Here is a 26,689-nt window from a genome sequence, read left to right on the forward strand (position 1 = left end):
AATACTGATAATAGGTTATTCTCGAGAAGAGTGTTTGATTATTAGTCAATGATAGGGCGTGATTTTAACATTTTCTCCGGGCGTGAAAATTCGCATAGTTTTCACTCCGGCCGTAGTCAATGGGGAGGGACTAGGGTGAGCCGGGTCGTGTTTATGTACACACAACCGGTGTACCAATATTTGGCGTTGAAAATATTTCAAAATGTTGGTACTAACCAAATTTTGACGCACAACCAGCGTTTGTCTTTGGTAAACACATAATTACTTCTGCCGTTATTCATCATCATTATCTTTTCAGCGGTTATCGCGAACGTTGCGGCGAATGTAGTCCAACACTTGCCTTTTATAATCACTACAGTTTTAACGTACACGTGTTACGTCGTGGCGATGCTACCGCAACGTATTAAAAATATTATAATAAATGTTATATTAAGACTGTTTTAAAATGCTGGAAATACATTTTTAAATTTGCTGGTCGAGGGGTGGGATTATGGGTTAGCTCTCAGAGCGTTTCTTACCTAACTTTCCCAAAAAAGTGTTCAACCCTTCCCATTCAAAAATCCTGGCTACACCACTGCTTGCCGTCGTAAACCCCATAAGCGGACATAGGGGGAGAGCTTGGGGGGCTTAGCCCCTCCAAAATCGAAACTTTGTTAGAAATGTTATTCGTTGTCTTTTTTTAATTATTTATTCGTTTTTTTTGAAAACCGTAAAATAAGAAATAATAAAAAACTATTTACAATAGCATGAACAATACCAATTAGTTCGGCTACTTGCGAAAGAAGTTTCAGAGCAATGAAAAAAATTAAAATTTGACCAAGGACATCGTTTGTTGAAGATAGGTTCAGCGATCTTTCAATACTATAATATAGTATACTATCAATATATATCAATATATAAAAATTTATAAATAAAATAAATATATATATAAATAATATATAAAATATACAAAAATATATCAATATATATCAATATATTATATTGAAAAAGATATATCGAAAAATATAAAAAGTGATGATATTTTCAACATCTTTGCTGATACAAATAGATATTTTTTATTAAAATAAAATATTAATTATTTTTAAATATACGTTATTTAGTGTTTTTTTTTTTTTTTTAATACAGTTTAAACGTATCTATATTTTTAATAGTAATATGTCTTACTTGTGCATGGAAAGGGGGTGTGGGAGTGAAACTCCTGCGGGTTATTTCCCATTGAATTATTGCAGCCCCTCCAATACTTCAACCAAATGTCCGCCTATGGTATACACCGCGTACCGCACATCAACTGTTCACAAAATACATTCAACTCTTCCTACTTACTCCCCTCCCTCTGAATCGTGCACGATCACCGTTTACCGCCGTGGAAATATTCCGAAAGCCGTTTGTTCGTACGTATTATTACCGTTAGGGTTGGGGGTGACTGCGCGTGGTTTAGTTGCCGCGTTTGGATCGAGACCAATTACATTAACCGTTTGACTTCACCGGTCCACGATGCACACACGCACACGTGGGCAATTTTAAATGTTCAACACCTCATATGTGTTTATGTTCCGACCACATATGTTCAACGTACTTTATTTTCGCCGGTCATGCGTGCGTACACCACGGATAAGTACAACCGTAACAGGATAAAGGTAGTAAAAAATGAAAAAAAACGGTTAAACAATAAGAATTAGAACAAAATACATTTTAATGTTTTTTAAATAGGTATAGAGGGCGGCCAGAAAATACCCTCGAGTGATGACAGAATCTTAACAAAAAAAAAAAAAAAAAAAAAAAAGAAACAAATAATGATTATAAAAAAAATTAAATCTAACAAATAATTTAAACGACTTATAATCGTATTTTGTACAATTTGTAAACGTAATGCCGTTATTTTTTGTAGCCCACTATATAGGTCAACTGGCAAAATGCTGAATATTACACCTATTACACTGTATTTATTTATAACTATTTATAATATGATTAAAAAACAAACTGTGGAAGCATGGTAAAAGATCGACTTTAAAAACGCGAAAAAAAAATGTAAATTACGCGTATAAGATATTCCCTCTTTAAATCCGTTTTTACATAATTGATTTTTGTTTTAATGAGATCAAGCACATTGTTCGCTTTAATATTATTTTGATTTTCTGCTCGAAAGCCATTGACATAAAAATTATAGGACTTTTGTGTTATTATCATAATCGTATATTTCTCTAAAACAACAATGACAGAAAACTATAACGGGTTTAAATATAAAGGTATAATACACAGTTTTTCAGCGGCGTCCTAACCAAAAACATAACAATGCTTGGAGACAATCTTTGGTTTGTCCTCTAACATAAGAAGAATAAAGTGGTTAAAATCTGAGTGCAGTATAAACAATTAAGTGGTTTCGAGATATATATGGTAGATGTATAATAAATCGACTATATAATATTATATATAAATTTAACCGTAAGAATATGACAAAAAAAAAAAAAAAAACTTTAAAATATTCAAAAGAAAGAAAGTACGACATAAAAAATATTAAAACGTAAACATTTTTTAAAGGCATCTCTAAATAAATAGGACGAGTAGTGTTTTCAAAAACTTTAACAAAATAACAAAAATATTATACATTTTTTACTCTACTAACTTCTTACACGATATAATGTTGTTGTTCACATACATACGAGGAAATGTGTTTCACTAAATTCTATATAATATATATATACATATACGTAACATTAAATTCGTTATTCTAATTAAAATAGTTTATAAAACTTATATAAATATTAAACTTTTAAATCTATATTAATGTTACTAGTATTTTTTTATTTTTAAATATACTTCCAACAATCGGTGACGGTCACTGGTCGTGGTATATAGGTACGTGGAGTTACCGGTTATTCGATAAAAAAAAATAAAATAAAATAAATTGGAACATTGGACGCTATCTTATCGCCGTGATAATATTCATGATATGTTGGGTTTTTTATTTTCTGTATAACTCGGTGAACGAGTGCTTAAGAATGAAATGTCCGAAACAAAAATGAAGCATATAATATTTGTCATTACTAATTATTTGAGAAACGCGACCGCTATAACTACAAATCATAAGGGTACAGTTGCTGTAGTAGAGGTTTTTCACTGAAGTGTTTAGCCGATAGCTGCGAACACCTATCGACCTCACGACAATATATAGTGTCGTCGTCGAGAAATGTAGGCTAAGAATCGCAAAAAAAAATAAAAATAATAAAAAAAACTAGACATATAATAGTAATGGAGGGCGAGCGTTTCGGATGTGAGGGCACGGGGAGCGAGTGGGGAGTTCTAGGGGGACCCGTAGGGAATCGGGTCAATCATTCCGTTAATCAGCCCGGTATTGTGCGCGCAAGACACGGCCGGGGGACACGAGTGGATCATTAATCACGAGATCGCGGACGATTAAAATACAAAAATAATAATAATAATAATAATAATAATAATAATGATATTAATAATATGTATAACGGACAGATAGAAAACGAATAAATAAATAATAGTAAAAGGCGAGAAACGATAGATTTCGTTATTGTACATGTGTATATTATTAGTACAATATTATACGGTTTTATGTGCGCGCGCACGTGTGGGCTACTACGCGCGTATACGTTCTGCTGTCGCCGTCACTATATCCGATGTTTGCTTTAGGAGAATCGATATGTGCGTGTGCTGCAGCGTATTTACGTGGTTTGACCCGAATGGCGGCGAGGTCGGTCGTTTGTCCGTCTCACTTATCCGTTCTTTTTGTTTTTTTTTTTTCTCTCACTCTTCTTCTCGTACACAAGTGTGAACACGCACACGCGCTTATTATACATATAATTATTATTATTATTATTTTCACTCGCGACGCGCACAATGGTCGTTCGTTAAGGTGTCATTGTGCGACTGCGGCGGCGGCGACGACCGAATTCCTACGGGTCAACCACGGGCGCGTGGTATTCGCGTGCGGAAAACACGAAAAACGGACGAAAAACGAAAATCGGAATATTAAACGAAACCGCGAGGTTTTAAACACCACCCCTTCCGAATCTTACTCGCGGTACACCTCAGACGGGCACCATTTGCCGGACCGGCTGACCGTCCGCCGAAGTCACGCCGCCCACGATGTACGGTCCGCCGACCTTTTGCCCGGGTCCGCCTGCCGCACTGCCGTTCATCATCATCAGGTGTTGCTTCTGTTGTTGATGATCGACTGCCGTCTTGGCCGGATGGTCCACCAATTGTTGGTGGTGCTGCTGCTGCTGTACGACCGCCGAAACCGCGTTCTTGGGCTGATGGCGTTTCTTGTGCAGCGCCAGGTGATCGGATCGGGCGAAACACCGTTCGCACACCTCGCACCGGAACGGTTTGTCACCCGTGTGCTTCCGGTAGTGTCTGGTCAGCTCGTCCGACCTCGCGAAACTCCACTCGCACGCTGACCACGTGCACCGGTACGGCTTCTCGCCTGCAAACAAAACGAAAACGCACGACGTCAGAATCGGACCAACCCCATTAATATTAAATGATGTGTAGAGGTGCGATGGATGCAAAAACGGTTCATGTGCGCACAGAGACTAGTTGTGACCATGGGACAAAACAAAAGTATTCAATACCCACCAATAAAATAAATATTGGTAGTCGTATTCATATATATTGTCTCATCGTTGTGTCTGGAAATTGAACATCGAGTATAGATTAATTGCCCATCCTACTATCAAATCAAGACAGGTGATTTCCCCCTCCCCTCTCTGTTCCATTAGATTTACACCTCTGGGTGCACGGAATAACGCTCCGGTGTACACGAACTATAAATAGTAGCCGAAAGACGGTACAGTTGATTGCATGCTCGATTGGAGTAGCCCGCATGGTTTTATTCATGATTTATAAGGGATCGGAAAATTACCATCCCTTTGTTATGTATTCTATATAATATTGGACGGAATGGCAAAAGAGCACTACTACGGTGCATTATGCGAAACATTGTTCCGACCAGGATGGTAGACATCGGTCTACCAGTCTTTGACGGATTTCACCGCACATAACATTTGTGTCGATGACGCATGTAAGTATACACATATACGTATGCATTAAGACGTTTCTACGCGACACATTTATCATACAACATCGCACGCGTGTGATCTGTGCCCGAAGAATTTTAATTCTATACAGATCGATGATCGACGCTCGGCATTCTATTCGCGAGATCCGTATCGTCGACCATGACGCTGATGCGATATGTGATTATCCGTCGAGGTGCAGCGACGAGAAAGCCGTTGAACGACAAACGTTCACCCCACATAACGAACACGGACCGAGTATGTTTCCGTACGTGTACTGTAACAATATTGTGTTCGCATATACGTGATAAGTATATGAATATGTATAGAAATGTGTGTGGATCGTACGCGAAATAATCGACGTAAAGGTTAGAAACGTATTTCACGGCCGAACGCGTATGACGCGCGTACGTTTACGCAGAGACGTTTGTATATATGTGCGTGCGTACATATGTACGATGACATTCAAATTGTTGAATTTACAACAACAATAGTAATGCGGCGGTTTGACTGTTTTTCGTCCGCCCACACGTGAATCACGGAATCCGTTTGAAACCGTTTTCGTTCTAATTGGTCTCGATCGCGACTGCGAGTAGGCCATCGCCGCCATCGGTGACAATGAAACGCGAAAATCTCGGCAGGGCAGGGAGGAGAGAAATCGAAACAGAACAAAAAAAGAAAATTGAACAAAAATCAACCCGAAGAACCGGCAGACAGAGTAACCAACCCGACATGTGGGACGCTCCCCTTCCGCGGAGACGCCACGCGTACTCACGTCTTGGAACGTATTGGCGTGCGTTTCGGTCGCGAATTTTTCTCCCGGTACGCGTGCCATTGTCTCGGGACGTACGTGCTGCCCACACGTTCCGGCACCGTCGTCGTTGGTTAACAATGCAACGATTGTGTTCTGGTTTCCTCGTTCCTTCGCCGGCGGAGTGCGAGTGATTGAAGCCCACTCGGCGTTCGGCTTATACGGACGGAAGACCACAGCCGGTCCACACGTCCTTGGCCCAGCGACGTGCACCGCGAACACACCGATATATACGGCAGGGCCTTCGAGGGTTCGAGTCTAGGCGCTGGTGAGAAAAAGTGTAATAAACGTACGGGAAAAAATGTTGCGTTTTTGTTCTGAAGTAACACGCCACCCCAGGGTCGTACACCATACGTGTTTCCGTGCAGTAGGTACTACGCCGATAAAAACCACCCTTGACCGGCGATAATTCGATGGGTCCACCACCTGAATGTTCAAGGATTCAATTATTCTGGTTATTTTGAATATATTTAACCGTAACTTGGAAGAATATAGGAAAGAATCATAATATTACAATTAAATTCAGTTAGGTTCAGATAATTATTAACGTTTAATACGTAATAAAACTAACAAGTATGGATCTCTATATCAAAACAATACGGAGTTCAGTTACACCGGATGATCGTCGTGGCTAAACTGTCGTTTTTTACATATATTCGATATTGGCCGCAGGGGTAAAAAAATACTAGAGGGACACGTAGTGTCTAATCAGCTAATACACATATTGATAAACTACGCTTATAAGCTAAATATGATGTAATGATCGTGACAGAGGTATAAACGATATTTCCCACCGGTCTCTCATCGTTTGAATCTTGTAAGAAATGCACTGCTGCAGCTACCGTTTACATTAAGCAGATTTCTTCCACGCTATTGCTCAAATCGGTTTCTCCGTAAACGAATTCTAAAACAACCTATACTGATATTATGTATAGGACGATGTTTTCAAAAATTAGAATTATGAGTATAAATTACGATCCAGTGATGATTGCAATGAAATAATTAAATCAAATGTCGAAATCATTTTTCTACATTCAACGACATGCATATCGCGAGCAATGAACTTCTAGAATTTATAAGCAAAACTGTCATCCCTATATTCCCGAATGCTTCTGCAGAAATTACAAGCCAAATGTAAATAAACGGCAGACGAATAGATAAAATTATAAAATAGCTATTGTGCAAATCCGTACACATTCATATTTTAACATGAGCATAATTTAACTATTAACTGTCATTTCTTCCCTCCATTATAGAAGTTTTCTAAACAATACCCTAAACCGTTTAACCCAAACATTTAGTTAACTCATACGGACTTATCAGCCTGAGATATCAACATATAATAAATTATTCCAGAAATTTATTTTTAAGATACTTTTGTAGATTGTTTTCATAAAAAAACAATATACGATTAGGTTATTTTTCCGTAAAATTATTTTGACTAATTATATTCAAATTGAAAAAAAAATTTTCTTTCTTTTGTGTGCCATATGCAATATATGAAGTATGGTTCAATGGTCTCTTGTTTAAATTAAAACCGCTCCATATTATCGTATTTTCAAATCGTATCTAAAAGACGGTTTTTTTTTTTTTTTACTAAAAGACACGGCGCAACTCAATGTCAACTCACCACAGCATTAAACCAATAGTGCTACAAGGTAGCGACCTCTCACCTCCATTTTACAATAATATATTCACCTATGACATTCCGAAAACCGCAAATACCACTTTAGCAACCTACGTGCAAACGATACAGTCCAACTATCAGAAACCCCTTACAAACCTACTTCAACTAACTCTCGTAATTTGACGAGTACGCAATATCACCTTGACTTGATCACTCCGCGAACCGAACTACCTGGTGAGAAATTAGACAAAATGAAACCTAAACAATTAAAGTACACGATGACCAAATTATATTACTAATTTTGTTAACGGTATTGAGACCAGCTATTTTTTAGAGGATCTCGAAGTTAATAATGTGTGTAATTTCCTCTAAATCGAATTATAATTTCTATATATTTTTTTACTTGGATGGCAAATGTACTTTTTAAAATGCTTGCACTTTTAGGTTTGAATGGTAAGTATATTATTTTCTTTAAAATAAAATAAGATTATCGACAAAAAAACAGCTGGAAATTGTGCCGAGGTTAGAAACGACTGATAAAAATATACATGACTTCCCGGATCTTTACATTATATTATATTAAAATTAGATTGCTCGTGCTTTTGTTCACTGTCTATATATATATATATATATATATATATATATATATATGTGTGTGTGTGTGTGTGTGTGTATTAGAGTGTACTCGTTGTTTATTGTAAAATAAATCGATTAAATTACATTATTCGTATAGACGGAAGCGAGTCATGTCCCGTGAAAAAAAAACCATTCGAAAACCGTCATCGTCACCGAGCGAATAATTTGAAAATAAAAAAACAAAATAAAACTCCGGTAAAATGATATCTCTCGCCGCCCTCGACGCACGTATTATTAAATATCTTGCGCGCACAGACAATAAAATAATATTCCATGTGCCTAATTGTAGCATAATGATACGAACTCGCGCGGTACGCGTATCCTGATAACATTATTGAACCTTCTGCAGCGCATATCATTATTACACTACTGTCGTCGTCGTCCTGTGGTCGGTTATATAAATTATATTTGAACGTTACCCAACCACAGTTCCTATATCATTTATATGCGTGCGAGGAATCGGCTATGGTGTCGGGGACGGGGAGAACTCTGTTCGTGATACGCACGGTACACACACAATACGGTTTACCATTACGGTTCGTATACGCTTTATTTATTTACTAGTTTTATTTTTTATTTTATTTTTATTTTTTACTCGTCATCGAGTTGTTTAGTGCATGTTTTTATTTTCTAATTCGTATACTCAAATATAATACATACAGTTGACAATAATTCAACAACGTTTACGCGGTCGCTCGAGTGGAAAATTGGACCATCCGGCGAAGTATATTGTACACATGAATTATGATAATATTATTGTTGTTATTACTGCAGTACCGGCGTGGGTGTTCCGGGTGATGCGATCGGAAAATTGCCCGTTTTGGACGCAAGTGGAGATGAAAGTTGAACCGCGTGTACCGGTCCCTCGGCGTCGAAAGTTTGAAATGATGTATATCATTTCGATGTTTAATCGTGTACACACCTGATACGATATTGAACCAATATAAACGCGCCGCGGTGACGATTTCCTCGTTCCGATGACTACATTTATTGTACATAATACGTATTAAGTATATGCGAGAAACGCGAAAATAACAAAACAAGTTCGTTTGGTGGCGATTGTCTTCCGAGACAATCGCGAAAATTGTCGTTTTCCGAAACTAGCCCCGCACTGCGCTTAACGAGAGTTATTGTACAAACGAGTAAAAGGAAAAAACAAAATACTACATTCTTCCGTAGCGGATGCGCCGCCAATGTTTGTTCGACCAACAGTTATTATACTATTATAAATGTTTATTCAAAGTTATTATAGTTTCGTAGAGCATGGCCGTGATTTTTTTCACCTATATCCACAGCACCTCATCGTCAACTATTCCGCGGAAGCATTTTGAAAAAAAAAACCTTAAACAATTTCTTCATGCAAAACGTCATTAAAACAATACGACCATCGAAAGAGACATTGGAGTAAGAACCGACGAATAATCTATGTTAGTATAGCATTACAATTACACTTATAATAATTTACCGCAATCCGAAGACCAAACAATATATACAAATATAATATTTCAATTAAGTATAAGGTCGAATTGTACCGAGATTAAAAAAAAGCTAAAACAATCTAGTCGCACTCGAAATAAAAAATGGCAATGGTTGAGCGCCCTAGGTTCAATCATAATTTCGTCGTAGAGTATTAAAAGGATTTTCAAACATATCCTGATTAGAAACGATCAGTCGAAAATATAAACAATATCATTATATTTGTTTTAAAATATGTATCACCATGTCCAACCCATAGGTGCAGTGTTTGACCGTTTTAATTTAGACGTATAAAAAGTGCAAATTATTCATCCATTCCCTCCGAATTGACCCGAATCCGTCCAATATCTAACAACGACTAAATGTATTAAGTTGCAGCGTTTAACGCGCGACGAATCAATGTTACTTAGTGTATATCAAAATATTTAGAAATACGTATGCGCAATCATAATCGTATTGCGTATCAAAATATTTCATACGAACGATATCGGATTACAAACACGCATAATAAAAATGCATTTAAATAAATCTGTTTACAATTAATCCGCGTTGAGCATTATGCAATCGTACTCGCGTTCACCGTACGTGTATCGTGATCATGAGGTATTTTTATAAATATTTCTTAATAACCGCCAATTCACAGTGCAGACCGACGTCCACGGTACACGTTTGCACGCCTTGTCCATTGCATGGATACCAACTGTATTCGTATTGTACGCGGACAGTCGTTCGATGTACCTTCTGGTCGCGTTCCGCGGTAAAAATGACTTCCTAATGAGGCTTGAGTGCATTTTAACTTTTTTTTTTTTTTTTTTTTATTATTCACCAGTATATACAAAATCTATACAAATGAATGTGCAATAAGTATACATATGATAAAATGCCATATATGAATTACCCGAATAAGCTAAACACTTGACTTAAACGAAAAAGCTACATGAATTGGTTTATTTTCATTTAACTGGAAAGTGTGGAACTCGGATTTTTCTTCTCTTTAAAAATGCACTACAGTTTTATAAGAATCTGGGTTCGATATTTGAACTTTCAAGTGATCCGCGGTTGATTTACAAAAAAAAATATTGATGATTAATGCAGTACTTAAGCTAGGAAACCTTCAACTCCTTTACTCCTTTAATAAATATTGGAGGGGATGGTTTAATTGTAGGATGAACTGAGGCTGAGGTGGTGGGTTGTGGTTTATCAGTGATGATTATTTCATTGGTTGTTTCTTTGGTCTGAGTATATCAAATCTGTTTGGTAAAGAGAAGAGTTTTATTTTGTTTTTTTTGCTGTATACTTGAGGTGATGCTGGGAGGAATTTGAGGAAATAGAAAGATTTCTTTTTTTAGTATCTATCCAATTACCTTTTGTTGCGATAGTACGCGATGTAGTTATTATTGAATTTAATCGAATATTCGAGGGTTGTTTATCTTTTATTTTTTTTTTTTGTCTTATGTGTATTGGTCATAATTACATTAATTTCTAATTAATGTAGAAATTAATTTCTAATTAATGTAGAAATTAATTAGAAATTAATGTAATTGGCGTATATCAGTTTGAATTTTAGTTTTTAATTAAGATAGGAACACGTAATCTAATCTCTGGTCCAATCGGTGCCTTGGATGTGAAATTAATATTATATCATATACTGTACCACTTAGCACGCACTTACAGTAATAATATACAAAATTGGGTACTCCCTATTATAAGAGAGTTCAACAAATTGAGCTGACGGCCCAGGGTTTAAGTGTTCAAAAACCACGTCGAATGGTAGAAGATACAAGAATTTCAATATTCGAATATAACGCGGGACTACTAAAAGCGTGTGCGTACGACTGTCCACGCGTGACTTCGCATATTAACTTAACATTTTGTTTTAACATAAAACTATACATTCTAAGCTTTATTTTTCTTCCAATTTTTGTACAAACTTAGGACTGTCTATAGCATCTGAACTACAAGAAGGTTTATGTTAATTTAATATATACCTAGCAAGTCCTTTTAGCATAGCAAAATACAAAAGCGACGCGAAATGTTTTTGACGGTAGTAAAGCAATGACTAAGGTGTATTTTGGTAAGCACATTATAATGGCATTATAATATGATAAATCAATATGTTATAATGTTGTAAACCTATGTTATATGATTGCTGTGGTTGTCGAGATTTATGGCAAGTATTAATCTTAGCGAAACTCATCAGTACTCAAAAAAAAAAAAAAAATTCAAACAACTCTGGCCGCAATTCAGATAAGACAATTTTTCGTAGACATCGTTGGAATTTGCAAAAAGACATACCAGACAAGCGCGCGCGCGTGTAAGCGTGTTCGAGTTGTCGTCGTGTAAACAGTTAATTATATCGTTTTTACACACTGGCAACACACCGTTGCACAGTATACTCTTCTAATGTGTAGTGTGTACAGGTTTAAGAGAAAAAAAAAATTATAATAATAGATAATTAAATCAACATCCTACATAAACGTCTCTATTAAAACTAAGTGTCCCAAACCGTTTTCAGCGAGCAAAACGAAATTTCGTTCGGCCTACACTAAATTATCTATGTTTGAATAAATATAGGTACGTATGTATACGTATATTCGTTCTACGCGTCGCACCGGTGCACATTATAATATTAATAGCGGTGGCGAACCGACGACAGCGGCGGCGTCCGAACAGATGGTGTTCGACGGTAAATAAATTCTACGGAATTGGCGGTAGTGCGACAGTAATACGCGTTTTTACGACGACCCGTCTGAGAGAACGTTAGCCGCGGGAAAACGCTCGGCGGCGGCGGTAGTTACTAATTTCATTTCGTATTTTTTTTTTTTCGACTGTCACCACTGTACACGCGATTAATACTACGCGATTATTACCACGCGGTTATTACTACGCGATTATAACGATTGTTCCATACCATCGAAAAAATACTACAGTGTGGGCGCGCGTTTTTTTTTTTCTTCGATGTGGCGTTCAAACTCGGTCATATTATATACGATTAAAGTTCTCGCGCGCGCGCAAAAAATCGCACATCAAACAGACCGCTAATAACGCATACGGTTTCGCAGAGTATTTTTCAACGACGCGTATTATATTGTGCACTCGAACACGCTGGTATTATTGCTATAATTTATTATTTTTATTTATTATTATTATTTTTTTTTTCTAATCTCGGTTCCCGCGCGTAGAATAAAGTGGGACGACCAACACCGCTTGTATGTATCCATAAAACCGCAATATAATTATTAATTATCACGGTCCATAGCAACGAGTATATTTATCCGTATACAATACGCACGTGTAATATCATATACATACGAGTACATGCGAAAACCTTACGGGCCAATTTTGGACTTGGGCGAGTTGGCCAAAGAAGTCTCCACCAAATGATTCATGTGCGCCACTTTGTTCATTTCCTACGGAAAATCAACCCGCCCCGGCGAGCCGTTTAATCCGTTTTGAACATCGGTAGCGAGTCTTAAGTGATATATTCTATCCGTCTTCGTCCGGTCAACCACCCCCTTCGTCCACAACTCGTTCCATTAAATTAAACCGCTAAACAAGAGCCCATCTCATGACATAGCGCATAATTAATCAGTGGAGGAAAAAATGACGTAGGTATACACGAAACACGGTTGGGAGTCGACATCGCTTACAATAATATATGCACCGTATACGTGACTCGAATAAATATACCATACATTTAGTCTACCCGTTGTAGTGTAAAAATAAATAAATTTGATTAAAAAAAAAAAAAACTATACTAAGAAGTAATCGGTCTTAAAATAAGGCCACGAACCATTTTTATAACGGATGCCGCATAAAAATTAAAGAAATAGACGATTCTATATTATACGTAAATACTGATTTCCTGTTTTAATTAATCGAAATTTACAAAGCCATGTAATAAAATAAAAAGTAAAAAAAAACAACTGCGGAACCACGATACATAAACTTATAGTGTTTTTTTAACGATATTACTATTAAATAAAATATTTTCTGAAATCGATTCTGCAAAATAAAAATACACAAATGTCAACAATTACCAGGACATTAAACGGAATCGGAGAAAAATGAGGGCATTAAAGTCTCCGGTCGTTGTAATCTCTGTATCGGTCAGCCGCACACAAGCTTATCAATCAAATATGCACGCACAAATATACATGCATATTTATACATATATTATATACATATATTTTACATATGTGCATACTTAAAAACACGTTAAGTTTCTGTTCGGCCGAGCATTTGATGCCATTAAGTTTATACACCTTGTTTACATTTTCAACTGGTCTACCGCGAGCACCTTTAATATATGCAGCAGCGTTATTATATTATAGATCTTCAAGTTTGATATTTATAACGTGCGAAACAAGTTTTTCCACTTTCTTGCACAACGGCGCGCGTACAGTCGTTCAAATTCAATTAAACGTTGAACAATTCTTAACCCCCTCGTCGCTAATGACGGTCGTCGAGTCGTTTAATACGTCCATTTTTGTACGATTTATACATACATTTACTCGAGTGAGCCGGAGCCGTTGCAGGTAAATTTCGTTCCCGATATCTCAAATAATTCGCTTTCGGATACGAATCGCGTATGTTAAAGATAAAAAAAAAAAAAAATCCACAATACCGCGACACGTATTCGTACAGTAAACCCTGCGCGTGTACGCGACTCGCGTGCACATAAATCTCGTCGCGTGCTTTACGCGTACGTATTACGGGGCGCACATGTTGCATTATGCACGTGTTCGCGTACTCTCATGTGTGGGTGCAAAATTATGTCCAGCAAATTCGCATAACTATTATCATTGTTGTTATTATAATAACGATCTAGATTATACGGCCAGATGAGATGCTAATCGGACAATTACTTACGTAGATAATATTATAATATGCGCATTTCACGCCGCCTGGACACGGATGCATATCGATTTTAATTGGCCCGGGGGGACGCATCGGTTAATACGTCTGCCTACGTCGCCACCCGTACACGCGAATTACGATAAGGAAAAAAAAGAGCTTTTGTTTATTATTATTATTATTATCAACCTAACCTACCCCGTTTGCCACCCCATTCGCTGTATCAGATAGCCGTCGTGCTGCCCGGCCGGTCTGAGTTGCATTGTTTCCTCGAGTCCGTATTACGCACTGTTCGCAAAATGAATTCATCTCTTAACAAACGGAAATAAATTTATCCGTCTCGGATTCAATGATGATGGAGGTTTTCCTGAACGCGGTTGAATCGCGGCGATCGATTTTTGAAACAGCCGGGCTATTCGACGGATTCCGACGGTGCACACGTATCACACCTCGTGCGTACGCACTATAATTATCATAACACGATAATACGCGTGGCGCGCTGTATCATAAAACGACCGTTTCCGATAGAATCGAATGTAATCGTTGAGTTGTGGACCGAAGCACTTTGGTCGTATCGCATCGCGGTCTCCGATCGGACATTTTACGGTTTGGATAATTAATTTCAACAAATTATCGAGGAACAAAATGTAATACCTATTAAAGAAAAACGACAACTGCTGCACACCGTATATTATAATCGTAAACCAGATTTACGTTCAGACGGTCGGACCTCGTACGCTTTACACTTATACACATGCACGCGACGATTGAACAAAACGGAATTCATTAAAACAGACGAATAATTAAGGGCTGGATTATTATTCGTCTCTTTTTATACGCACGCGCACACATCGTATAATTTTATATTCGTAGTATATGTTTATGATGCACATCCGAAGTGGAAATTCGTAAAAAACAAACAGTAATAAAACACACATAATAAAAATCACAACGACTGTAAACCATAATAATATTGTTATAACACTCGCGCACGTTTGATGTACCTACGCAAGAGTTGAAGTTTTCGAAAACTAACGCATCAGCGCCGGGGCACACATGATGGCAACGATAATCACTGGAAAATAATTGTAACATTATACGTGTCGCGTATTCGACGGTGTGATTTTGTTTCACGTATCGAATAATCTGACACAGTAATATTGCACACGCGAAGACGCAGACCGCAGTTTTGCGGACGAAATTCGTCAAATCTCAAAAACCTCGACGATCCAATCCCGTCCATCGATGACATTGATCAATCGTACCACATACGCGCGAGTATGTTTATTTCGCGCGCGATGCGCACACAATATTATAATATTATTATTTATAATTGCAACACACAATTTTTTGTACACACGATGTTCGTTCGGGCACTATTATATTTATTAATTTATTTATTTATCTTTATTAACGGGCAGATCCCTAAAAAACAATTTGAACCGTACTAAAATGTAAACAATTAATACAAATAACGCGCGTTACATATTACATTACAGTGAATTGTACGTGACAAACGGCTCGTTGCGAGAGGTATGATCATCGCGACGCGTTTTGTTAACATATAATTTTTAAACGTATGAACGTTTCCCGTTGGAAATGAAAAAAAAAAAATTCCAAAATCCGTACGCGTCGGAGAATCCATAATGGTTGGCAAACGAGTCGTCTTAGTCGTCGTCGTCGTCTTCGATGTATCACATGCACAACAATAATTATATACACGTGTACTGTACGCGCGTGCGTGCGCTTACGAACAATACGCACACATATATGTAGGAATTCCGTTAAAACCACACACACACACACATACACGTGATTATACAAACAATCGGCGAAAAATAGTGTTTCATACGAGAGGTATCATCACGTATGAATTGTATGATGCGCGCACCGTCATCGAATCGCGTCACAATGCCAAAAACTTGGCTTCCGATCGGTTTCACTGCAACAGTACAACGCGTTATTTCGCATCGTGTATTTAGTATTGTTTTCGTGTATTGTCTGTACGCACGTATGTATGGATAAAAAACGATGCCTCGGGTGGTTGTTTCTCTCTCTCTCTCTCTCTCTCTCTCTTTCTTTCCGAAGTGACGAGTTGTGCGGTACATTACCGCATGCGTGTGCATACGCGTATATAACACTGTGCTTGTGCATGTGTCTGTATATATTATACGTGACGTGTTCACGTCGGTTAGACGGTCATAGACCGTTTTGTCTTGTCCAGGGTCGAGGACCTCTCCGACGACTTCTCCGACTCCGTCCGACAAACCGACCGATCGTCGACGACGACGTCTACCGATACGACATACTCGTGCGTGTGTGTGTGTATGTGTGTATGTTTGTATGTATGCGTGTGTTTGTGTGTGCGTATACAAGTATACCTACACGAGTCGCACCGCGTTCGGCTCGAGGCACTCGGATCGTAGCGGGAAATGGAACAAACGAGAGAAGCGCACGGGTTAGACGCGTTTCCTTAAGTCATCGACGCGCCGGCGTATTATCTGCATAATATCATAACATTCAAGAGCACGTCCGCATAGATAATCGCGAGATAATCCGAGTTCGCGATGATGATAATAATTACCGTACGGTCGTAGGGGCACGGTGACGAGGCGTTGGCGTATAATTTTTAGCGAATTTGTTTTTTTCTTTTTCTATCCCGGCCGATAACGCAGTCGTCTATTATTCCGCGACTTTCTCCGCTCTGACTCATCCCGCAAAGTAGACAAACTTCTATAGATACGAGTATACGTGTTATACACGCTACACCGCAGCCTCGTATACAATATTTCACAACAGTTAGCGTACGTCACTAGTAGAGTCGCAACGGAATTGATATAAAACCACTTTCGACCAAATTAATATTTTAAATGTTTTACGCAAACTTTTGAAGTAAAACCAATACCGAGCTTCTATCACAAAACACCTCAAATCTATGAATTAGTTTTTTTTGTACGCATATATTCAATCCATAATATTGTATACTAATAATATGCTTAATATGTTTAAGAGGACTTCTTATCCACACTTGACGACGTATAACATGACGAATTTTCTCTCTGTTGAATCCATTTTGTGTTGGTAACTTTAATATTAGAACAAATTGAACGATTAGCAAAATGAAAGCGTACAACATTACCAATGCGGTAACATAAGTGTACCTTGTGATATTTCAATTTATAAACGATTTATGGTCATGTAAAATATTACGATTAAAAATACTTCATAACTCGTTAAAAACTTATAGACCGTATAAAATCAAGTCATCGCATAGACAATATTCTTCCTTTTAATTTGAACAATAGGAAAGCTTACTCTGACGTTTAAGAACAATAAATCGGTTTTCTCAAACTCAGACTTGCTACGTTACAAATTTGTAAGACAAAGACAACACAATATGCGGACGTAGCGTGCTCTTAAATTTCAATGAAAATAACCGAAAAAATTATATATTCTTGTACGCGTATGATATTTATTTGCGTATGTTTAATATAATACGATACATAACGATTGGAGACAAAATTTTAGATATTTTAAAATTAAATAAATAACTGCACAACAAATACAAGAACGTAGACGGTTAAGTAGTAGAAACGATCACCAATCGTTTTCTCGAATCACGAAATGAACTAACACTTAAGTGTTATAATATATTCGCCAAGGAACTACCAAAAGTATACGTATGCGCACGTAACGTTACGTTTAAAACAATTGGCATCGTAATCGTACGGCATACGCCCCCCGTTCGATATGAATATCGTAAAATATATAATTCGTGGTACCGATCGGCACACTCGTTGTTTCATAGCCAATCGTTAGATTCCGAGAAATTTCAATGATGCACCCAGGGGTGGACTGATATTAGGAAAAAAATTATCCGCAAAAAAAGTTTCGGAAAAAAGGTCCCCGAAAAAAAGTCTCCAAATTAATATTAATTAGTAATATAATAATAATATAATATCTTAAACATCTATAATAATATTATTTAAAAAATATAAGAGTGATATTAAATAACTCTTTCTTATATTTTGACCTATTTGCTTTACAAAATTAGGAATATCTGCAAATTTGTCCTCATCAAAATGCTTACATAAAATGTTCGGAATTTAATACGAAACTGAATACGTATGAATACGTATACCTTATCTACAGATAAAATTTATCAACCAAATTTATTTTATAAATAAAATAAAAAGGATAATGGAAATATCGTTTTATACATACTGTAACGAGAGACTTTTTTTTCGAAGGACCTTTTTACCGGGGACTTTTTCACCGGAGACTTCTCCGAAACTTTTTTTCCGGGGACTTTTTTTTCCTTTTATCGGACTGGCAGGACGGTTAGAAGGCGATATATATCCAGGTCCTCCAGAAATTTTATTTTTGGGCTTTAAGTTAAATTAGTTTAGGTTAGTTATATCACAAATTAACTAACACCCATCCGGGCTTTCTGGTCTACAGTCAGCTTCTGGATGTACCCATCGATAAGTAACATATTGACGCTATGCTATGCATCATGCTCAAAATTGTTATAATATGCTGGTGGACAGGCACCGACTACGTGAGGTGTCTGGGGCAAAATTAACAAATCAAATACTATGTAATAAATAATTAAAAAAAAAAACGTCTAAACTTCGGTCGAGGGTTCAATCGCTGCAAACATCGTGTTGATGTATTACGATAATTAGAATCCAATTCAACCCGCGTCGCTCGTTCGACGTGTTCAATGTCTCGAAACCGTCAATTATAAACGGCCGTACGCGCGTAGATGGTGCTGGTCGAAAAATACCACATGAATTGAACGGGTAGCCAGGGACCACGTACGCGCAAACGAAGTGTCAAAAAAAAAAAAAAAACACTGCGCGTCGCAGTTTTATTCGTAAAAACGAAATCGTGCTCAATTCAGACTCGTCGACACTGCTAACCGTGCACGTACGTACTCGACCACCGACGGTCGATCCGATTAGTTTATGAAAACGCAAAGCAATAATTACGCACGGAATAATTAGAACTAAATAATTAGGGCTCGCGACCTATGAAAAAAAAAACAAGCCGAACGCGTGACGCGCGCAACGGAACACCGCGTTTACGTCGTATCGTAATTACGACGATTATTGTTGTACGCGCGCGCAGTAATAATAATGTCGTGCAAGCGAAACGTGTCCGGACCGTGTCTGGGATGTACGGTGCCACGTGATGGCGTCGCCCCGGAACGGTCCGATTCGATTACACGGTTAACCGATCGACCGACGGCGACGTTACACACGTAGGGAAGCAAACAGGCTTTTGTAACAAGTCCCACTGAATGTCGGTTTCGATTGTCTCCGCTCGGTACAATAGCGGCGCCTGCCAAGTGATACCCTTGCACGGAAACACAAATACAATAATACGATCGTTCACGAGGGACGCTGAGTTATAGGTATATGGCTATTATATCGATACACACGCGGACACGGCCCACCACCGAAGTAGGTAAATCCCCAGACCCGACTGTGTACAGCAATGGGTTTTCGGAATGTCATTTGATCCTGTCTGATAACCCTAATGGGTTGTATTTTCAGGTGCTGTTAGTTATCGGTTTATTATAACATTATATTCTATGGACGATAATAGTATACTATCGTGTATAAAATATATATACGGAGAATTAGGAGCCTACCGCAAGTGATAGGATAAGAATAAAGAATAAATTGTACCTGTATGTATCCTTTGGTGCGCTTTTAGGTGAGAGCTTTTTGTGTATCCTTTGTTGCAACCTAAAATCAAACCAACGACGATATTAGTTGAGAATCGAGAGTATTCTATAGTCAATATTGCGTGTATGCAGTGCATCGCGAACTATTGATGAACCATCCAAGCAAAGAAACGATCGATTATAATGATACGAAATGGTTTTTGCGTGATGTTTAAAATACGTTTTATCGTGTTTTAATTTACCACCGAAATTGCAATGGTGCGTCCGTCTCCTTTCCAAGTCCGGATTGTTCCTTCTGTTAAACTTCATTGTCCTCTGAATGGTGTTACGAGGCGCAGGATACGGTGGCGGTGGCGTCCGACGTTTTCCGGGCGAATCGGGCTCGGAGATAGGAGGCGTCATAGGAGCCACTCGCGGGAAGTAACCATGGTGGTGGTGGTGCTGTTGGTGATGATGGTCGTGGTGATGATAATGAACGTGTAGGTATGATGGCGTATACAGCCCTGGGCTAGCGACCGACTGGTACTCTGGACTGTTGGCCTCCGGCGCTTCTACTTTGACGTGAGTCACCTGCAACGATTGGTCTTCAAGCGTCGAGAACATGTGAGGGTCCACCACCTCGTTCATCTCAAACCAGGGTGGAGGTTCTTGAGATTCATCCGGATGATGGCCGTTCAGACTCGAATCGACGGGTCGAGAAACTATCCCAGGTGATTCGAAAAAGTCACACATGACCGGCTCGTTTCTAGACTTGATACCATGTTGGTCTTCTACCATAAGACCTTGTAACATCGAATCAAAGTCAGGGGTCTGAAAATCAAAATCATACAATTATATCCCGTGTTATACGATAGTTGAAATATATTTCAATTTTGCCATGGTGTACGAATTAAAAATATACTTAAAGTGAACTTAAAACGCATATTTGTGTGTAATATAAATATAATATTTTAGGTTGATTAAACATGCTTTGTAAATACGTAAACTGTACCCGTATCCGTATTCACATTAAAAAAAATAACGCTAATCATATGGAAATGTCCAAGATTTCAACTCAATACGAACCGGTACGTAAACGAATAACATTATTTTTAGAAATTAAACGTATCATTAATTATTATGATTATTATTTAATTATAAGGATATATATATATATATTTGATTCGTTTTATATATTACATCGTGGAAACACGTGCGACTCTAAAATATTTATTGCCGTACTCGATATGAAATAGCATAATATATATTACCAAATGTATTAATTGGGAGATAAAAATCGTTCGATAATTTTATAGTGGTAGTAATAAAACTGTGTACATTAAACTAATTGTTATTGACCGTTAACCGTATTAAATTCAAATTAGTTTGTGGAAAACTGTATATTATTGAAACTCATTATGATCGTTGGGCCGAGCGAACGGTGTAACTGGCGTTTAAGTCTCCGCACCGAATCCTTGTGACGTTTATTTTTATTATAATATATACTACAGTATATTATATAATAATTATATTATAATCTCTCTGAACAAATAATCAAATTAAACGCCGTATTTCGTTTACATTAGATCTATACAAATTGTATACGTTTTTACGAATGAATATATATTATAGAGTAGGTACCTAATACGTTTATAACGTCTAAACTCTACAAGAAAACCACTCCATCGGGTGCGTATGTATAAACCTACTGCGGGTTTCGTTGCGTTCGGTTTTTGTAGGACTATAAGGTGATAAACCGAAACTCTGTGACGTGTACACATACACACACACAAACACACACACACTCGCGCGAGCTGCGCGAACGCGGTACGTGTTAAAATAGAAAAACACGGAAATGGTTTTTGGCAACGCATAGGTCGGATACATAATACACCTGACGACGGCGACGACCGACCGGATCGTAGTCGAGCGTGGGCCGCGTCTTAATGGGCTCCGGATATGTTTATGGCGACTGCAGGAGAACCGAGACACATGGTCGTAAATACAACTCGGTATTTCGGCAATCTGAAAAGCCGGACGGGGTATACCCGTGTACCTTGTACATTTCTTTCTTTTTTTTTTCTATTAATCACGAGTCCGCGATGAATACGAGAATAACATACGGTCGACCGAAAATTTACACGGCACACCGCCGCCGCGTTTAATGTTTATATAATATCATCGTATATTACGTGCATAATATCATACGTATTATAATAGGCCAACCTGATGCTACTCATTCAGACGTCGGATCCAAGGGGAACGCGTTGTTCGAAGGAAAATAACTAAGCGAACCTTTACGATCACGCGTGCACAATCACAGCACAATATGTATTTGTTTATTTAAAGTCCTAACGCCCTTTGTCGTACGATTTATATAACAATTATAGTATTCATATTCTATAATTATTAAAATGCGCTTAGGTCAGGTTTGGTTGTACACAGCACACATAGACCTAATGATTTAAAATACAATAATTATTACAATAATTCATTTAAATGAAAGATTTATTAAAAGTGCTGCGTTATTTTAACTAATAGGTGCACATTGATTTATGTAAATGAACGACTAGATATTTAAAATCAGTTTGGAGACTCAACGACTTTGCAAACCATAACAACCCATTCGTAATTGTATGTCTGTGTGTGTGTGTCTAAGTAAAAGTTAATTATAATTTATTTTATATACGCCACGGCAGTATAAGTTAAGCTTCACGTGACAGTAAAATATAAAAGGAGCCAGAAGATATTTTGGGGCTAAGTGACACGGAGTGCACTACAAGAAACCTACCGTTAAACAATCGACTGCATAAGCACTAGTAATGAAATATTTAATTTATAAATTTCGGTACAAGCAACATTATCGAACATATACGTTATGAAAGTAAATGCCAAGCTTCTGTTTTAAATTATTTAAACGACATTAATGAAAAATTAAGTTCATTAAGTGATAAACACATGGCATTTGGTCCCTGTTTTTATCGCTCATCACCTTTTATAATTTTGATAATATGAAATATATTTGATGCAATACTTAGCGTTACATATAATTATAGTTTTATTTTTGCCATAATATTATACTAATCTTAACAATTATGAAATTTTATAAATACTTTAATATTTTAACCATAATATCCGGAAAAATATCAAAAGAATATTTTAAAACGCACTCCAATAATAACAGTATGCCTGATTATCGACCAATTGTAAAGAATATAATAAATAATAAAACAAAAGTAAAATAATTATTGTAGTTTTATCTAATGACCATTATAACATAAAATATATCTCATATTATCAACATTACCAAAATTTATAAATTAAATACTATTATCCGTTTAATAAATGGTCAAAAGAACACTTGTATAATCGAATTATTTAACTGTTTGATATCCAGTAGTAAATACAATGTGTCGCTTAGTTCATGTTTTCTTTTACTAATCCATATAAGAACAATAAGAAATATTGTTTTTCTTTTTTTTTTATTCTGAAAAGTAGCAAAATTGTCGCTATTACAATATGTTAAAGGTATATATACCTAAAATCTGTATTGAACGCAGTTGGCTATTCCATTTTTACGATTTCATTATATTGTTAACGTTTTATGATAACCATGATATGTTATAACTTATATTTGCACGCTAATCGACAAAATAATAATGTAAAATTCAAATTCATTTCATATCCACGAACTAAGGGTGATTCTAGGGGGATGGGTTCATGAGATCAGCTGACCCGCAGTTAATATTTGTTGATAAAATGGGCCTCTTAAAGACTTCTTATACTTTTATAGTGTGGCGACTATAGGTTGAAGTAAATACTAGACTGAGGAAAATTTCCCAGTTTTCCTCCCCCAATAATACCACTGATTTAATTGTACAGTGCAGCAAGAGAAATCTCGATGCCGGACTCCATCTAAGACAGAATCCTCCATAAAATAAAATAAATTTTTCTGTTCATATTGGACATTTTTAATTGTAATTAAATTAAATAAAACTTGATCATTTTATGAACACTTTTGACTTCATTCCACCCTTATATTTTTATTTTTAAAATTAATATATACTTTTGAAATCGGACGAAGACTTTCGAATCGCCCTGTAAACACGCGTATAACGAGTATATGTGACATCTATGTCGTTGAGCTCAAGGCTTCCGTAGCCTTGTGCAAATAACGAACGTTGTAATATACGTTTTCGGATTATGTAGCGTAATAATGCGTCTCAAGCATCACTCTCGATGTACGGACACCCACTTGTAAAGCGGTGACGGAAACGCGACGTCAACTCGAAAAAATTAATGTATATTCTATACCACGTCAGTCACGACTATAAATAAACACGCTCGTACCTATATGCATGTATATATTTGTTGTGTACATTATACGAGCACAATAAACCACCTATATAATCATAGGCTAGTAGTATCCGACACAATTTGATATGTTTCAATTAAAGAAACGTGTCGCGCGACGCGTTCAATTTTCTGTGTAAAATGTGCATGCACGTTTGCGTTGGTACACAGGATTGAACACGAGAACGAACGCGTGTAGAGAACGTAATCGTTTTGCAAATAAATTGTTATTACTTATTTTTCAAAAAGAGAAAAAATAATGTGTAACAACAATTTGCGCGTGAAAATAGGAATACAAATAACATGAAAAAATTGACGTCGAGTATTATAATATAAATAATACGTGCGAGCATATAAACAAAACCGTGTTCATACGTATGTATGTGTGTGTATGTGTGTGTGTGTGTGTGTGTAAAACGTATACTTATACTTGTTATAATATATCTTTCGTCATTATCGGTACATAATTGCATAAAGGTTGTAGTATTTTTCTATTTATTGTGTTTGCTTTGCTTAGTGCGTTTACTCGTACACGCGAGTTAATAATTCTATTTGATCAAGAACGAACACGTAATCGGGTACCGTGTAATAGTGAGTACCTACAGTGCGCACACGAGATACTCGTCGTGCAGAGCGCCGTAGTACTCGACGTTCTAGCCGATAAATCTATCGAACGCGCAGGTACACTGCTAAAACTACTTGATAAGAAACGACTGAGTAATTTATCTAGCGCATATCATTTTTTTTTCCTTTTTTACGTCGCAGTTTTTTAAAGTCTTTACAATTTCAATCACTAGTACGTCATTTGTTGCGGCAGCGCAATGCGAATAAACAACGAACACAACGAAACTTCGCATAACAGACACCTTTGAACAGTGGACACCTCCAAATTAATCAGGAGCGGAGATATTTTGATTACATTTCTGTAAGAAAATCTCTAAAGACGGGACACAGAGAATTACGTTTTTATGACATTTTACATTTTGAAATCGATAATTTTTTCATCGTAAATTAAGAACAATTGTGGAGTGCCTAGATAGAAGTCTCAAACTATCGAGTTATATTTTATTACATAGATCATTATACAGTATAGTATATCTTATCTTGCCCATAACACTTAACTCTACAAATAGGAAGTCTACGAGAATTATCGGTGACAGTAAAGGGCATACGTAAACACATTTCATCTATCGAGATAAAGAATATTTAATTTTTAATTTTTCTCCAATTCGAACTAGAAAATACGTTGACATACAAATTGAATACATTTCATGCTGGTAGACAAGCTGAAGTAACTGATTTTTTTCATAGATTTTTTTTATGATAAAATTATTTTATATTAATTTATAACTATAATTTAGTTAAATAAAATATCTCCTTCATAATAACTGATACCTCTGATTGGCGCGCAAGATTAAAAAGATCAATAGTATCCGGTGTTTAGTGGTCTTACTGTATTGTACTTAAGCTTTTAGTTATCACACGTGGATACATGAACAAACACTAAACGCTCGGAAGACGTTCCGAGTGCCGGCGCGCAGAAAGGTTTTTATTTTTCATAAGAAGAATGCAGTGTTAAATTTAAATTACTATTAATCAATTCTATCCACTCGAAATTACCAACAGGTTTTTACGAAATAAGGTAATCATTTTTAAAACGTTTTATTGTTTATTATCAATGAAATGTATACGATATAGATGTTTTAACTATAAAGGATTACAATTTTTGGATATGTTCGTTGGTACGGAATCTAACTGTGTAACCAGTCATGGAAACATGCCCGTCCGTGTTTAAATTCGCTAGTGGAAAATCAAAGTTCTAGCATTCTGTACATTTATATATATATATATACACAGACTACAAGTATGATACATTAACCAGTCTAATGTAGAAGTACTTATTATTTTCTCGTTCTCTCTCTCTCTCTCTCTCTCTCTCTCACACACACACTCTCTCTCTTTGTTGTTGTACTATTATGGTCCCAACACACTTGTGATGCAAGACAAATGTTATTATTGTGGCGCGCGCAAAACGTAACCTCCAGAGGTCCACGCAGCGTCATAGGCAGTGCACCTCTAGTTTCTGATTGATGGCGTTTTAATGAAGTGTCCCAGTGTAGTACGATCAGCGGGCACAAGGAGTCGTTAATGCGTACAGCCTCGAACTTGATGTAAACACGCGCGAGTGTGTGTACAACGCACTATTG

At 37.0% G+C, this 26,689-nt stretch overlaps 1 protein-coding gene across 1 annotated transcript in view; it reads right to left on the reverse strand.

Annotated features, from left to right (window-relative positions):
- Positions 1-1,675: 1,675 nt before the first annotated feature.
- LOC112686395 (zinc finger protein 24-like) overlaps positions 1,676-26,689 on the reverse strand; it is a 90,122-nt gene continuing 65,108 nt past the window's right edge. Inside the window, exons 4-6 of the mRNA XM_025558639.1 lie at positions 20,393-20,960; positions 20,152-20,211; positions 1,676-4,456 (exon numbers count right to left, since the gene is read on the reverse strand). Of these exons, the coding sequence (XP_025414424.1) occupies positions 4,059-4,456; positions 20,152-20,211; positions 20,393-20,960 (1,026 nt within the window). The 3' untranslated portion in view covers positions 1,676-4,058. The remainder of the gene's footprint in view (positions 4,457-20,151; positions 20,212-20,392; positions 20,961-26,689) is intronic.

Source organism: Sipha flava, unplaced genomic scaffold, assembly GCF_003268045.1.
Source record: "Sipha flava isolate LNK unplaced genomic scaffold, YSA_version1 307_pilon_pilon, whole genome shotgun sequence".
NCBI classification, from domain to species: domain Eukaryota; kingdom Metazoa; phylum Arthropoda; class Insecta; order Hemiptera; family Aphididae; genus Sipha; species Sipha flava.